The sequence below is a fragment of the Garra rufa genome, chromosome 5 (genome assembly GCF_049309525.1).
Source record: "Garra rufa chromosome 5, GarRuf1.0, whole genome shotgun sequence".
In the NCBI taxonomy this organism is placed as follows: Eukaryota; Metazoa; Chordata; class Actinopteri; order Cypriniformes; family Cyprinidae; genus Garra; species Garra rufa.
In genome coordinates this window covers 48,203,767-48,221,508 of record NC_133365.1, presented here as the reverse complement: position 1 = coordinate 48,221,508, position 17,742 = coordinate 48,203,767, and the positions used below count along the sequence as shown (strand labels likewise).

Below are 17,742 nucleotides of genomic sequence, written 5' to 3'. Positions count from 1 at the left end.
ATAATTTCGGGCTTGACTGCATATATATTTAAATATATTAACTCGAAATGCATTATGTTGCATCATCCATGGATAAGTTGGAACTGACTAAAGGGAAATATTGTCTGACACTGCCAGTAAATTTCAAAATGGCCAAATATGGGTTAATTATTGATCTGGCCGATATTTGTCAATCAAATCATCAATTATATGCAATGACAATTCGAAAAAACATTAACTTCCACCAAGATGTGTATATCCATCTGATATGATAATGCTCTGGGTGATGCACTTTACAAATCTATGGATCAATTAAGGACAAAATGATTAAAAGAAATCCATAAAGCAGGATGCGCTGACCTTTTAAGTAATTTAGTATCTGATATCAAGCTCTAACTTCATAACACATTGGTGAGGATTTTAAATTGGACTGAGATTTGAAAATCTGCGGAAACACTTTCTTCAATCAAATTTTTTTCAGGTAAGAGCAGAAACAATCAGCTCCTGCTGTGGAGGTAGAGGACAAACACTGCAGGAGAATCTAGTTGATCATTTCAAGTGTGATGTTACCTAACACTGTTATCAAACTGTGCTGTATTTCAGAGCGTGATACAATGCTGCCCTCCAGTGGTAGAATTTTTTTTTTTTTGAATCATTTATCTGAACACAAATACAAAAAAAAAACAGTAATATTGCAAAATGTTATTAACATATTAAACAATGGTTTTTAATTTAATATACTTTAAAATATAATTTATTCCTGTGGTGCAAAGCTGAATTTCATAATCTGTTACTCCAGTCTTAGTTGTCACATGATCTAATATTCTGATTTATTATTAGAATTATCAATGTTGGAAACAGTTGTTCTGCCAAATATTATCACTTTTTATTCTTTTAACACATTCTTGGTGAATAAAAGTATTAATTTCTTAAAAAAAAAAAAAAAGAATAAACATGACTCCAAACTTTTGAACAGTATTGTATATTTTTAGAAAACCTTTCTATTTTAAATAAATGCTGTTCTTTTTAACCTATTATTGATCAAAGAATCCTGAAGAAAATTATCACAGGTTCCAAAAAAAATGTTAAGCAGCACATCGTTTTCAACACTGATAATAAATCAGCATATTAGAATGATGACACTGAAGACTGGAGTAATGATGCTAAAAATGTAGCTTTGTATTACGGGAATTACATTTTAAAATAGATTTATATAGAAAACTGTTATTTTAAATAGTAATAATATTACACAATATTACAGTTTTTATTGTATTTTTAATCAAATAAATGCATTATTCATCATTATTATTTAATAAAAATTATTTTTTATATTTATTTAGATCATTTTAACTAATCATGGCTCTTCCCATCATAATTAAAGTTGAAACTATATGTTCAGCTTATAATAGTGAGACATACCGTGAAAAACATGTTTTTGTTTGATATTTTGAAATTAAAGAGTTTGATGTACTATGCAAACAGAAGTGCACAATGCTCCCTCCCCATTCAATGATCTGTCATTAATTAAACAAAACACAAAATAAAGCCTGCACACAAACACACAAAACTTATATATCACTAAATGCATCATATTAAGCAAAGTCAGATGCATTACATGCCAGTGAGTAACAAAGGTTTCAATCCCAGTCTACAATAATGAAACTCAGCATTGTGTTGCCCTCTACTGGACGATCGCTAATAAAGCTTTTCTTTCAGACTAAGACATGTGACCAAAAATACACAGATACCTCTAATAAACTATTCCAGTAATTTTAGTAAAAACAAATCTTAATGTAACCATATAATGACCTTTTAGAGAATCCTGTGTTTTTATACTTTTCTGTACTTTGCCATAAAGTATATTAAGACAGACAGACAGACAGACAGACAGACAGACAGACAGACAGATAGACAGATAGATAGACAGATAGATAGACAGATAGATAGATAGATAGATAGATAGATAGATAGATAGATAGATAGATAGATAGATAGATAGATAGATAGATAGATAGATAGATAGATAGATAGATAGATAGATAGATAGATAGATAGATAGATAGAATTTCACTTACACTGTAACTGTCTGTAATTCAGGACTGTATGAAGTTTGTATGAACAGTAAGGTGATATTTTTAGCTGCATCCTGTGAACTCACCTGATTTGTGAACTGATCGTAGACATGTGAGTGAGGCATTGAGCCGAGCGCATTCTTCATCACTCGCTCCAAACTTCTGCAGCGCCTCACACACCTGCTCATCTGACATCTCCAACAAAGACTCCAGAGTCAGCTCACCTGGAGGGATCTCCTACGTGAAAGAGACAAGTCTGAGATGTGCAAGCTGATCTAGATTAAAAAAACATTTGTGAAATTACTTCAATGTCATTTGCAAGTGCCAAGTGAGCCAAGTGGATTTTAAATACAACTTTGTTTGTTGTTGTTTTTTTATGAATATTTTATTCAGCAAGGATGTGCTAAATTGATCAAAAGTTACAAAAAAAAAATCTATTTCAACTTTTTATTGTTCCAAAAAAATATATAGATAAAATAAATCCCTAAACACAACACAAACTTTTGGAACTTTTTTAATCACATACAAATTACGATTTCACATACATGTTCCCCACAACTCATATAAATTGGTATTAAAATGACACGCTGAGCAAATACTATAGTTGGCCATTTAATTATATTGGGAATTATAAAGTGAAACTGCACAAAAAATAAAATAAAATAATGATTGATTAAACTTAAAAAAACAAAATAAAAATAAAAATACTCAGAGGGCATTAGAAAAAAACATGTTAAAGTAAAAAATTATCAATAAATTATTTAGATTTTTATCTTTAAATACAAGTAACTCATTAAACAGTACTATATTAATATTTAAGTATGATTCTGAAATAACACCTCTTTTTAAAAAAATTAAATAAATTGACAGGGTTTTTTAAACTAACCTACAGAATATATGAAAATATTAACTTGACTGCTGAACTTGACTGATGACAAAAAGACTTAAGATATAAACATGTTGGAAACACGTACAATTACTGATCCCGTTATCCACAGTAAATTATAATAAACTTATTACAGGGACATATTAGAGCAATAAACATATTACAGCAAATGCTTTGCTCAGTGATGACAGAATGAAACCTACAATATTCAATTACCATGCACGATGCCAAACAACTAAATTAAAACACTCCACTTTTAGCATCTTTAAAACATGCTTGACATTATATATAACATATTTTAAGCTTTTAATTCTAAAACCCATTAATTTTTCCAAAGATAATTTTCAAAATGTCTTCATTTAAAAGATTTAAACCATGAACTAAACCAAGAAGCTATCAGGTAAATCTCACCAAAAAAAATGTATTGAAAATCAGACAAAAACACAAAGGCACAAGACTCTTTTTCTTCCCATTAGAGTGGGCTTCTGGTTTAATCCACATCCAGCTTTTTTTTTTTTTTTTTTTTTTTTTTTTGCTGTACAAAACAGCTTGTTTTGCTGCTTGAAATAGTAAAATTGCCATATTATTTTAATGTATTGTCTTAATTATGAACACACTGGTTTGTAGTGCAAACAGTTTTGCTGTTTACTACACATTGTTTTTTGTCTCGTTGTTTCCCTATAGCTAAGGAACCGCAAGTCTCACCCATAGGCTTACTTCCACATTGAAGAAAAAGGTGGATAGAGAAAGAAACAAGTTTAATTAATGCAGGCTGATGGCTACAGCAAAAGCATATACCATTGGTTAATTCCCCTATGGACAAAATTAATAGGGTTTTTATTTTTGAACTGTTGTGCTCTACATAGCTGCAATTTCTTCTCCACATCAGCAGGGGGCTTCAGCACATTGGACAGCGCCAACACTTCAGCACCGAGGACAGCGACACAGGAGGAAAAACCTCAAGGCCTTCAGAGTATCTGCTGTTCCAGACTGTATGTTTACAACCTTTTATGCCATCAGAAGGAAAATATTTCATACTGCATATGGAGGCTCACAAAACATCCTGATCCTACATAAGCATGGTCTCACTAGCCTATCATAACTTAAGATACATTTTAATATAATTATTTATTTCTGGATTTCACATGGCTATGTTCACTTTAGTGTACAACTTCTACATGTTTATATATCGTTTTATTTTTTTCTTCATTTCATTTGAGCTAAACTCCAAAAAGTGTGTAATTTGACAGCTTTATTAAGCTTGTTCCTATTTTCTGATTCTGATTTCTTTTTACCAATTTCAGCTTAAAAACAAGCACTGATAATGAAACAATACGGTCCAAATAAATCAATTTTTAGTTTCAGGGGTTAGGAAAAATATCATAAATATATCAAAATATCAAATGTATTTGTTTTTAGTAAGCTTTAATAAAATTGTTAGTATTTGAGATTTAGTGACATTTTCTTAATATTTTCATTCATAGCATTAAATCTTAATTTTGTTTGTTCTGATTTGCAAAAATTGCTTATGTCAGAGATTACTGTTCTAACGCTTCAGATCATACATTACTGTGCATTTACAAAAGTTAGAAACCAACTGGCTTTATTTACTTACTATTTTTATATGCATTTAGAACTTTAGCTCTAAAATTAATTTTGTACCTAGATAACAGATAATAAGTAGTTAATAAAAAGTTGATGATTGGTTAAATGAACCAAAAACTTTTATTTTATTTTATTTTAAAGATATCTTTAATTTCATTTTACTTTTTGTTAAAATGTTAATACTTTTGTTGTTTTAGTTTATTCAGTTTAAGATGAAAATAATTTACTTTTTTATATTTTATTTCTGTTAATGTTTATTTTCATTTCAAGTAAAGTGTAGTATTATATTTATATATTTAAATGTTAAAGTTTTTTGTAATTTTGTTAGTTTTTAAGCTTTAAATGATTTAATAAAAAAATAAATGTATAATTATTTTAATAAAAAAATATATTTTAGTTATTTTAGTACTTCAGTTTCAAGTAACAGAAGCAAATAGCTGAAAAAAAATATGTTTTTAATATTTTATTTTGGTTCATATTTATTTCAAGTAATAAATGTTTATGGTTTTATTTTAGTTAACAATAATAACCCTGTTTGAGACAAAAATATATATTTTTTAAGATTTTTAGTTTCAGGAGTTAGGAAAAATAAAATGAAAAATATATATATATATATATATATAATATCAAAATATTCTTATATATTTTTTTCATTATACTTTTAGTTAAAATGTTAATTTTGTTGTGTGTTTCTGTCATTTTTATTACAGTTTTTTAATGTCTATATCATTTTAGTAAGTTTTAATTTATTTAGTTTAAGATAAAACTATTTTAAGTTTTTTTCTATTTTATTTTTGTTAATGTTTATGTTTGCTTCAAGTAAAGTGTAGTATTAGATTTTGTTTTTATATTTTTTATATATATATATATATATATTTTTTTTTATATTAAAGTTTTTTGTAATTTTGTTAGTTTTTAAGTTTTAAATGATTTAATTAAAAAATTTAATTAAAAAATTTAATTAAAAACTAAGTTTCTAATATTTTATTTTCGTCAGTGTTTATTTCAAGTAATGCATTTTTATGGCTTTATTTTAGTTAACGATAACAACCCTGATTGAGACAAAAAAATATTTTCTTTAAGAGTTTTAGTTTTTTAGTTTTTAAAGGTTTAAAGATTTTTTTAAAGAATCACAGGGCTGTTTACCTAAAACAAGTAAAATAATTACTAACCCCTAACTCTAACTTTAGTATAGCATCTTTATACACAGCATTACTGTTTGTCACAATCAAATCCATCCATGATATTTCTGAACTAAATCCATAAAGTTTGAATTTTTCTTGACAGATGACTGTGTGATGGAACTGGCCACTGAAATCATCTGTGGGGCATGGTTTATGCAGGACTGTACATACCTCAATAACCTCCTTCCTCATGTTAACAATGCGGAACCAGTGTCCCAGCCGTGGGAATCCATCCAACTCCACATTCTGCTCCTGTAAGGACACTTTACGCTTGTAAGAGAGCTGCCGACTAAAATACTTCACCAGTTTACCCTGAAAAAAGAAAGAAAGAAAGAAAGAAAGAAAGAAAGAAAGAAAGAAAGAAAGAAAGAAAGAACTTTATATAGCACACATTAACCAATATATTTTAAGATTTTTAAGCTAAGTTAAAAAAAATTACTTCAGTCACATATACAGACTTTACAATAAGGTTAATTACTTAAAATAGTTAACATGAACTAAGAATAAGCAATACCTCTACAGCATTTAATAATCCTAGTTAACGTTAATTTCAGTATTTTCTAAATCATTATAGAAATGACAAGTTGTGTTAACATTAGTTAAGCTTAATGTTAATTAGTAATAACATGAACTGTATTTTTAATTAACAAAGATTAATAAATAGTGTAATTAACGTATTGTTCATTGTTTGTTCATGTTAGTTAATACAATAACTAATGTTAACAAATGACACCTTATTGTAGGTGTATGCGATATGACGATTTTTGATCGATGAAAATGTCTCCACGATCTGCTTTTGAATAAATATCGTGGTATGGTACTACAGTGTGCCTCCATATCAAAATATTGTACACCACGACATATATTCACTCAAGGAACGCTGCATTTATTCGTATTCGCAATCACAGAAGTACATTATTTGCATGTGCTTCAAAGTCTTGCTCGTCCTCGTGCTGTTCTGGCATGCGCTTTATGAGTGCGTAAACCTGAAGAGCGCGCTAAAAGCCTGTCAATTAGCGCCTGATTACTGGACTAAGCTATCTTTGGCGTCTGATTCGCTAATACTGTCAAAAACACGCAATGATTACATATAAACACAGTTGGTTATGTCTAAAGTTAAAGTAAACATTTGAGATAAAAACGGATGCGCGCCTGTATATTAGATGTGTGCAGCTCTTAAAGGAACACTCCACTTTTTTTGGAAATAGGCTCATTCTCCAACTTCCCCCCGAGTTAATAAGTTGAGTTTTACAGTTTTGAAATCCATTCAGCCGTTTTCCTGTTCTTGCGATATCACTTTTAGCATAGCTTAGCATAGATCATTGAATCCTATTAGACCAATAGCATCGCATTCAAAATGACCGACGAGTTTCGATATTTCTCCTATTTAAAACACGAGTCTTCTGTCATGAAAAAAATAAATAAAAAATCTGTCATAAAAGTGATATCGCCAGAACAGGAGAACGGCTGAATGGATTTCAAAACAGTAAAACTCAACTTATTAACTCGGGGGGAGTTGGAGAATGAGCCTATTTCCAAAAAAAAGTGGAGTGTTCCTTTAAAGCCACAGAACTAAACATGCTGCTAATTGTCATTAAAGGGACAGTTCACACAAAACTTCAGTCACTCACATGTAGTGCCTAATCTGTATTAATTTTGTTCTTGTGCTGAACACAAAAGAAGATATTTTTAAGATTGTGGATAACAGTAAATAAAATACTCTTTATAAAATAAAACTCTTTGGTTACCCACATTATTTGAAATAATTTTATGTTCAACATGTTTTATGCTTAAAAAAAAACTTGAGAGTGAGTAAATGATGACACAGTTGTCATTTTTGGGTGATGGTATGCTAATAAAACAAAACACAAAGGAAAATCACTCACTGCTCTTGACTTTAAAGGAACACACCACTTTTTTTTGGAAATAGGCTCATTCTCCAACTCCCCCCGAGTTAATAAGTTGAGTTTTACCTTTTTGAAATCCATTCAGCCGTTCTCCTGTTCTGGCGATATCACTTTTAGCATAGCTTAGCATAGATCATTGAATCCTATTAGACCAATAGCATTGTGTTCAAAAATGACCAACGAGTTTCAATGTTTGTCCTATTTAAAACTTGATTCTTCTGTAGTTATATTGTGTACTAATACCGGCGGAAAATGTAGAGCTGCAATTTTCTAGGCAGATAAGATTAGGAACTACACTCCCATTCTGGCGAAATAGTCAAGGAAGTTTGTTGCCGTAACATGGCTTTACATTTTCCGCCGGTATTAGTACACAATATAACTACAGAAGAGTCAAGTTTTAAATAGGACAAATATTGAAACTCGTTGGTCATTTCTGAATGCGATGCTATTGGTCTAATAGGCAGGGTGCGATTTGCCGGGGGGGATGGGGGGATTTCCCCCCCTCTGGCCTATGCATCCCTGCCTCTGCTGAATTATTTTTATTAAACGTCCTGTTTAGCCGCTGATACGTCCCGATTTAAATCAAATTATTCACGATGCGTGCTTTAGAGTCGTCCGAATCAAGTGATTCGCCGTATGCACTTTGAAGTTAAACGTTCTGAATCAATGAAGTTAAACGTTCTGATTCATGAAAAGATTGTGAATCTTTTTGCGACGCAGTGGTTTACTGATTCTGAGTTTCCAAAAAGCTCCGTTGATACTTTGCTGACCTTCTCTATAAAATGTATTCGTTGTTTAAAATTAAATCACTACTATTAATAGGCATAACTTACAATGTTTTTATTAAATTGTGATCACATAATACAGCTTCCATCATATTAAAAACATTTCATGACCTGACTTGCCTAAAAAGACGGGTAGCCTATATAATGCGCATTGTTAACAGTTTGGTCAACCTCTGCCTATGGAGAGAGAAAAGAAGCTTTCAAAAGCACCCCCCCCCCCCCCTCTGTTTTTTTCACAAATCGCACCCTGCTAATAGGAATCAATGATCTATGCTAAGCTATGCTAAAAGTAATATTGCCAAAACAGGAGTACGGCTGAATGAATTTCAAAACGTTAAAACTCAACTTATTAACTTGGGGGAGTTGGAGAATGAGCCTATTTCCAAAAAAGTGGACTGTTCCTTTAATACAATTGCTTTAATAGGACTCAATGTATAATTCATGTATATAGAGGATATAGTGTTTTTTTTATATATTTGTTAATTCAATTTCTTGAAGGCTACTGATAAATACACCTACTTTACCTGAAAATTAAGTCACTGTTTGTTTTATTTGTATTTTATGTGTATTTGTAACATGTAGCCTATCTTTGTTCTTATTTTTTCATAAGAAAGATAAAATAATGACAGATTTTTATCTTTGCCCATTTTGGCCTAAATATCTGCCATTCTTTTTGTTTTATATTTTGTTAGCTTGTAAGGTTTTGGTTTTAAAATAAGGAAATTAGTTTGGCTGTACAGCTCAGACAACTTGTAAAAACATGACAAAGAATCGTTATATTTTGTGATATTTCTGAAAAACAAAAAAAACAAACGTGATATGATATTTTTGCCATATTGCCAACCCCTACCTTATTGTAAAGTGCTAAAGTGAACTCATTACAATGCTTGGCATTTTTATCTGTCCTCCATGTCACTCAATATTTCATGATGTCTTTGAACTGATTCTCAGCATGTTGGAAAAACATGAATATTCTAAACTGGATAAGTTTCCCAAGACACAAGAATGTCACTGCAGTGTTTATGCAGGAAAACAACGAGGAATACAAAAGAAACATTTAAAGCTTATTTTCGACACTGAAAAGAATATGCTACTTACATTTTGTTCACTCAAAAATTGCTAGTAAATTTTAAAAAAGCAACTACAGAAATACTGCAAGTACTAAACTTGAATTAAACATTACATTTTAAAGCAGAAAAACTGAAATAGTACTTTCTTGTAAAGTAATGTTTGTTTTACTTACAACTTCAAAAAAATATTTTTTTTTCTCAGCGTATAGCATTTTCCAATCTTTCTCTCTCATTTATGGTTTTAAGGACTTTAATATTTAACTATTCACACTATTTGTGAGGCAACAAGCATAAATGGTTTTTACATCAAGCAAATATTGCTAAATAGTTATATTGTTTTTAGATCAAGCAAAAAGCAGCAGGTGAGTTACATAAATGCATTTTTACTTCAAATAAGTCTATACTGAAAAAAAAAATTTTTTGTGGTTCAGCTCCATTCCCAGCATGCACCAGTGCATGAATAATTAATATGGCTGCATTGTTTGACCATATACCAGTTTTATTTACACAGTTGTTGGGGGTTTTGTTGTCACATTTAGAAATATTAGATATTTTAATTATTTCATTCGGTAGGTTAGTGATTAATATTTATGTAAATTATATATATATATATATATATATATATATATATATATATATATATATATATATATATATATATATATATATATATATATATATATATATATTTATTTATTATTGGAAAAATGAGATTAAGCATGTCATTTTAACTAAAAAGAATAACTGCAAAATACTTAACATTTATTCACTGTGTGAATTCATTAACTGAACTTAAAAATCCACACAGTTGTATGAACACTTTTTTTTACCAAAAATTGCAGAAAAGCTGGATTTGTTGTGTCCTTATGGACTGCCAAGTACATATTGCACACAGGATGCCATACAGATACATGTTGACCCTTTCAAGCTAATGAGTAAATAATAACTAGCTATTTGATCATTTCAGCCTTATCAGTTTATTTAAGACTGTCCATCTACATCTGTAGTCTGTTCAGATTCATTTGTGTTAAGTTGATCTCCCATGCCAACACTGTTTGCTGATTGTTACTGAAAACAAAACACATTGTCTGTGGGACCCATTAAAGCCAAGAGATGTTCTTTCTAACATACATTATCAGTCAAAAGTTCTCAATTCACTCCCTGAACTAAATACCCTTTCTGAACTGAAAAGGACTGACCCAAATCCATGTTACTCTCTCTTGTTATTTCAGAATGGCTGCAGGTATTTTGTGAACAGAACAGATTACTTCTTTAACCCAAGAAATCCCAAACTTTTTATCAGCCAAACCCTTTTGACCTAAGTATTACACAAATTTACCAACACATTATAATTTTAACAGTTACTTGTCACATGACATACAGGCAAACCTATGAGGCAAACAAATAAAATATTTGATTTTAATTTTAATTTTTAAATTTTAAATTTTTATGATTCCCTTTTCACCTAAAATATTTTTCTTATCTTAACTCCTTTTTAAGTAAATATTACACAAATTTAACAACACATTATCATTTTAACTGTTAATTGTCAAATGACATGCAGGTAAACAAATCAAATATTTCATTAGAATTTTTATTTTTTAATTTTACATTTTTATGATACTCTTTTTTGTACCTAAAATATTAACAAGTAACTCCTTTTTAAGTAGATATTTCAATAATTTAACAACACATTGGCATTTTGACAGTTAAGTGTCTCATGACATGCAGGTAAACAAATAAAATATTTTATTTTATTTTTAATTTAACATTTTTATGATTCAACATGACATTTTTTAATGATTTTTTTGAGACATCTGTCTATTATGGAAGCCAAGAAATGAAAAAGATAATTGCAGTATTTTATCTCAGAGTTCAGACTTTGTTACTCACAATTCTGAGAGAAAAAAATAGTCAACTGTAAAATCTAAACTAGGAAATGCTAGATATAAACTTCCAATTCGAAGGAAAAATGTCAATTTTTTTTTCTCACAATATTGCAATTCTATTTTTTTCTCTGAATTCTAAGTTTGCATCTTGCAACTCTTTTTGTTTCCAGCACAGATAAAATAAAATAAAATAGGCATCTGTGACTTTTATCTTACACATTTAACTATATTAGAATTGTGACATTAAAGTCACAGCTACCTTTTTTTTTTAATGCGTGGCAGTAACAGGCTTTGATAGTCCACTAAAGTAGATTCTCTGTTGTTTCTGATGTAATTTAAACCTATGGCAATAAGCAAAGGATATGCTTGTTTTAAACCATTAATCAATGAATATGCACATTCAAAGCAACATAAATGATAATCCTTGATTAGAAATTACTACCGATTCTGAGTATCTGATATATTTTAATCACATGGTTTGTCTAGACCACAGAAAATGCCCTGCTACAATATACTTTAAACCATGAATGAGTTTTTATTGTTTTTGGTAAAAGCTTATATTGTTAAAGAGGGATCACTGTATTGCTGGTACCAAATGCCATTACGCTTTGGGCGTCACTGGTGCCTGGTAAATTGAGGACGCTAATGTACATACATCACCAGGTAAACAAGCAAGAACCCCTGATAATATCTAATGTTTGTAATTATTATTCCATCAACACGAACAAACAAAGTGCTTCATTGTGACATACTGACACTAGTGACGGCTGCACTCTACAGCCAATGGAAAATGGGTTTCCCCACGTCAAGAGAACAGAGTGCAAAAATACTAGAGTGCTTCTGAAAAGCAGACTGAGTCGAAAAAAAGGCTATACGCTATGCCAAAATGCATGCAACAGCACATGATCATGATCAAGAGTATAACCTTACTACTACAGATATATTTGCAAAACAAAGCAATACTATATCATAAAGATTAAAGAAGGACAATTAACTGATCATAGCCAGTTAAAAAGGATTATGATATTGACAAGATATTAATGGTGGGTTAAGAAATAGGTGTCATACAGTCTATGCATCTTAACAGACCCAGTCTAATGTAAAACAATATTTAAAGCCTAAAAAAGGTGAAACATAGAGCAAAGTCAACCAACTGAATGCTGGGGGAAAATGTGTACCAAATTAGACAGGGCTTCATGCCACAGGAAAAGTTTTTTTTTTTGTTTTTTTTTTTAAACAAGAGTTGTATCCAGCGTTGGGCTAGTTACTCAAAAATGTATTATATTACAAATTACTAGTTACTCCTTTCAAAAGTAACATTATTACTTTATTTATTACTTTCAGCCAACAGTAATAAGTTATACCCCAGATAACACACATACATCTGCAAAATGTCTGTTAAAGATCTCTTGATCTGGAAAGCATCTGCTGTGTACAAACGTCTGGCAGACGTCTGTAAGATGTCAGTTTTACATACATTCTAAATCATAAACATCTTAAAGACATCTACTTGGCATCTGATAGGAAACATCGAACAGATGTATTGCAGATGAACAAAATACGTCTTGCAGATGTAAATGCAGACGTCTCTGAGATGTACTTGTGCTATCAGGGACTAGTTACATTGCTTTTCCATTGCACCCCCAAAAAATTGGTAATTCATGAAAGTTACAGCTAAACTGGCTCAAACTTATGACAAGCCACAATTTCTCAAAAACTTCTGTTATTTAATAAAGCAGCAACATAGTAAAATCTGCAAGAGGGCTCAAGCAGGTAGAACCAATCAAACATGTTGGCATTCACAGTAGACAAAGTCTCAGTACACAATTTACATGTGACATTGATGTTTTTGTCATCTTTTCTCCCTACAAAATTAAAATACTGGCTGTATTTCCAGCCGCTGTATAATGTGGACTTTTATCTTCCGACAAAGCTAGCTTGCTACGTTGGTGATGTCACATGTGTACATGCACAACAACAGTTATGAAAATGAATAGGGATGACAGAATTTTTGAAAGTAACTAGGCATTTTTTATGGTAGCTGTAATAATATGACTTAAACTTTATTAGTAATTTTAGTTACACTTTTAGTTACCAGGAAAACTAATATTATTACTGTTACTAGTAACTACTGCCCAACACTGGTTGTATCTCAGTAATCATGAGGTTTTGAGTTACAAGTCCAACTGCACAAGTGTGTTTTGTATTTTGGTGTTTTAAATGTTGCAATCTTGAACAATTTGTTAATTACAGTATTTGTCAGAACAAACCAAAAAAAAAATCATTATCATTACCGATAATTTTTCCCGTTAGTCTACCTTTTTCTTTTTTTTTTAACAACAATTTCACATATCAATTTCAGCTGTTAGTCTACCTTTTTGTTGTATTATTGTTTTATGGTTTACATTTTGCTGAAAAGAGCCTGGTCTTTTTAGTAAATCAAAAACATAAAGTAATTTGATTCCTGAGTAAATTACTCATATGAATCGGTTCCTTTTAGTAAATTAAATAAATATAGAGACTTTTCATTTTTAGTGCCACCAATATGGCCGTCATCAATCGGCCATACTGGCGGCACTGAGCGTAAACAGTACCATTAAACGGAATTAAACTGTTATTTATTATTGCTCCTGAAATTATCAATTATTGTCATATTTTGGGCTGCACTAATCGGTCAGACTGGGAAAAACATTTGGAGTACTGCAGACTGCCAAATGTTGTGACAAATCAAAGAGAAGAGTGCAAAAAACTGTCTGAAGAACAAAAGCGTTTGTGGTTGGCCAAACTGAAGCAGGATTTCCAGAGCAAGAATCTTGATTTGTGTTCGTTCTTATCATTTCCAGTCAAGTAGGTGAAATATTACACTAATATCTTAATTAATACTGCTTGTATGTATCTTTACTACCTGTTAACTTTTGTTTGTCAAAATATTGCACCCTTTCCTGCTTAATAAGTCCTTCTCGGTGTAAACGTTTTTCTCCTTGGTTTAAACAGCACAAATGAGCAGAACTGCGTTTTTTTTTATGGATTACATGATTACAAATGTACACAATAGCAATAGATTATTCATAATATATTGGTTCTCCCTGGTTCCTCTTTTTTATCTTTTAAACTGTTCTTTTTAAAATAGCCTGCTGTTTATATCTTAAATCTTCAAGTTTTGTGGAGTTTCAAACAAAGATCAGTCATTACTCAGCTGGCGACACAGCATTTGACCACTGATTTACAGAAATCATTTCAGGTTTAAAGAAGTGTTTCAACATCATACTGATAAACACATTGATTTATTTTATTTTATTTTATTTTTTTTTTTTTTTAATTTTCACTCTGTAGGTTTTCTAACCATATATTTATACATCTTTGGTAGGCTTTTGTCTTTTAAACACATTCAAATGCACAATTTCACAAATTTACACAAACTTTTTTGTCATCTGATCGTCTTTCACCTAATATATTTACTTAAAGTAACCCTGAGGTTTTAAAATAAATATTTTAATAATTAAATATCACATTTACTTCTTTGACATTGGTTATGGTCACATGACATGCAGATAAACAAATAAATGATTTCCTTTTCTTAGTAAGTTTTGTTGTTTTGACTGATTCTTCGGCAAATTCTTGTTTGAAAAACTGACGTAATATAAGGTTTAATGCACTTCATGTTGTTAATAACAACAAATGGAATACATATTCTTACTCATTGTATTTGTATGCCAATGTGGTATTATCCTATTAAAATCACTGTGATAAACGAGTTTGAATGACATGGTTTGTCAAAAGTAATGTAAAAGTAGGCTGATTATATTAACTAAAATGTGACTATGAACCACAAAAACAGTCCTAAGTATTTGTAGCAATAGCCAAAAAATACATTCCATGGGTCAAAGTTATCGATTTTTCTTTTATGCCAAAAACCAATGGGATATTAAGTAAAAATTATGTTCCATGAAGATAGTTTGTACATTTCCTACTATAAATATATCAAAACTTAATTTTTGATTAGTAATAAGCATCGCGAAGAACTTCATTTGGACAACTTTAAAGGCAATTTTCGCAATATTTAGATATTTTGCACCCTCAGATTCCAGATTTTCAAATAGTTGTAGCTCAGCCAAATTCTAACAAATGGAAAGCTTATTTATTCAGTTTTTAGATGATGTATAAATCTCAATTAAAAAAAATGACCCTTATGACTGGTTTTGTGGTCCAGGGTCACAAATGTGTAATGCAATGGATTACGTTACTAACTACAATTATTGTCATGTAATTTGTAATGGATTACAATTTGTAAGTAATCTACCCAGCTCTGGGCCTATTTTATTTTACATATAAGATGGTTTTACAGAGTTTTTAAATATCTGTGACTGTAAACTCATATTTAGTAGAATTTCAATGCTGTTTTTTATCTGTTCTGTTAAAAATTAAAAGATAATTTGGCAACAAGCTGTTCAATACAGAAAGCAACATGAGATGTTAAATGAATCAAAAGAAGCTCGAATCGAACCTGGAATCGTTTAGAATAATCGTAAACGGATTCCCATCCCAAGTTTGAGACACATGACATCCTATAAAAGACTTAAAGACGTTCAAACAAAATGCGTTAAAACGCTCCCCCTGAGTCAAATATCTTGTCACTATTAAAAAAACATCATGATCTAGCTATCGGGTCTTTGAAACCCCATATTTGGGCGAACACTACAGTACCATAGCCTACACAAAATACTGCCATCATATCAAAAGCAAATATCTAGGACATTACCTCAGGTTACATAACACAATTTAAAACAATCTCGTGTTTATATTGTACGAAGGAGCGTTTTAACAACGGGGATGATTTAAAAACGAAGATATAAATTAATGTCAACAATAGGCCCCTTTCGGTGTCCATGTTCTTCACCACCTGCAGAATGCGCAAGCTCGCTCCTCTCACTGCAGCGCGCAGCTTCTTCATTTATTACGCCAATACAGTCAATCCCCGAGATGCAACTTTAATTGATAACGCGTTCAAAGACGCACAATTGTTTAACGCTTACGCACGGGGTGCAGCGTTCACATTTGGACTCAGGCAAATGGATGCTTGCTTACCTCCAGCGTTCGGATTTCTTTTTGTGTCAAGTCGTTGGATGTGGCACATTTGGTCCTCAGACCTTCCAAGCTGGAGATACTAATGTCTATCATGTTTTGCACCAGTTCGCACTGCTGCAAGGCTTTTTGCAAACTCAGATGATGCTCGTCGCTTTTGGTCATGTTCTCCTCGTCCATAATTTGTGAGCAGTGGTCCGTCTCTTAAGTGCAGGCTACTTTTGTCGCTCAATCAGATTAGAAAACACTTTGATGGTGCGTTCGCGTGAAAGCACTAATAATGGTGTGTGATCATGAAAAACTAGACTCTACGTGTAAGGCGATTCCATTGTTGATATCCTGATATCCTGACGGTGTTGTCATCAGGGTTGCACAGTTTATGTTTGATGCTCCGGCTTGACTCTACCATAATACACAGATATTGAAGGAAGGCAGGAAAAAAATACAAATCAGATCCTCGCTGCGGTGGCACCAGCTAGATCCATTGCGCGCGTGTCAAATGCAACACAAATTGAGACATCTTGGTCACAGATGATAGAGGAGAACGCTAGGTGTTCTTTCTTAACGATAACGTCTGATTTGACTGCACGTATTCCCCTTCTGGACCATCATCAGCTGCATCCCGGCGCTCCCCCATCACACCGACATGTTCGCGTCAATCAAATTCACAGCAACAGCATCAGCATCGCATCGCCGACACAAGCAGGAGGAGAGAGCTCTCGCGAGATAAGCATCAATGCAGTGAGCTCACTGTTTGAACTCAGAAAACCTTCTTTTAATCAAACCACTGTTTTATATGCTCAGGCTTTTTAAAAAGTAGTTCAACTGCCTGTCAAATGGAAGTTTCCTCACTGCATTTCCAAGTAAAGCCTCTTTAAAATTGGCAAGCATTATCTTTACCTGTCAAATGTTGGAATTTACATCAATATAAACTGCAGGGTAGGTGCATGCATTTAAAACACTGATAATAAAAATAATAATAATATGAGTAAATGCTGGTTTTAGATGGTTTGCACTGGTCTAACAGCCACAGACCAACCAAGACTAGCAAACCAGCTCAGGGTGGCTGAAGCATGGAGTTTTTTTTACTTGGGTTTGGAGGCCCAAAACTTTAAGCAAACATGGGTTTACAACAATCTTAAAAGAAAATGTTACATGGTTAAATTATATATTTATAATTATTATTTATTAAATGTTTAATTATTTTAAACAACTGAAAAGTGCATACACACACATAGTATATACACTACCAGTCAAAAGTCTTTAAACAGAAAGATTTTTTA

General features: G+C 31.5%; 1 protein-coding gene across 1 annotated transcript in view; it reads right to left on the bottom strand.

The window, feature by feature from the left end:
- ksr2 (kinase suppressor of ras 2) overlaps positions 1-17,184 on the bottom strand; it is a 133,438-nt gene extending 116,254 nt beyond the window's left edge. The window contains exons 1-3 of the mRNA XM_073840110.1: positions 16,463-17,184; positions 5,898-6,038; positions 2,138-2,288 (exon numbers count right to left, since the gene is read on the bottom strand). Coding sequence (XP_073696211.1) covers positions 2,138-2,288; positions 5,898-6,038; positions 16,463-16,639 — 469 coding nt within the window. The 5' untranslated portion in view covers positions 16,640-17,184. The remainder of the gene's footprint in view (positions 1-2,137; positions 2,289-5,897; positions 6,039-16,462) is intronic.
- Positions 17,185-17,742: the final 558 nt, after the last annotated feature.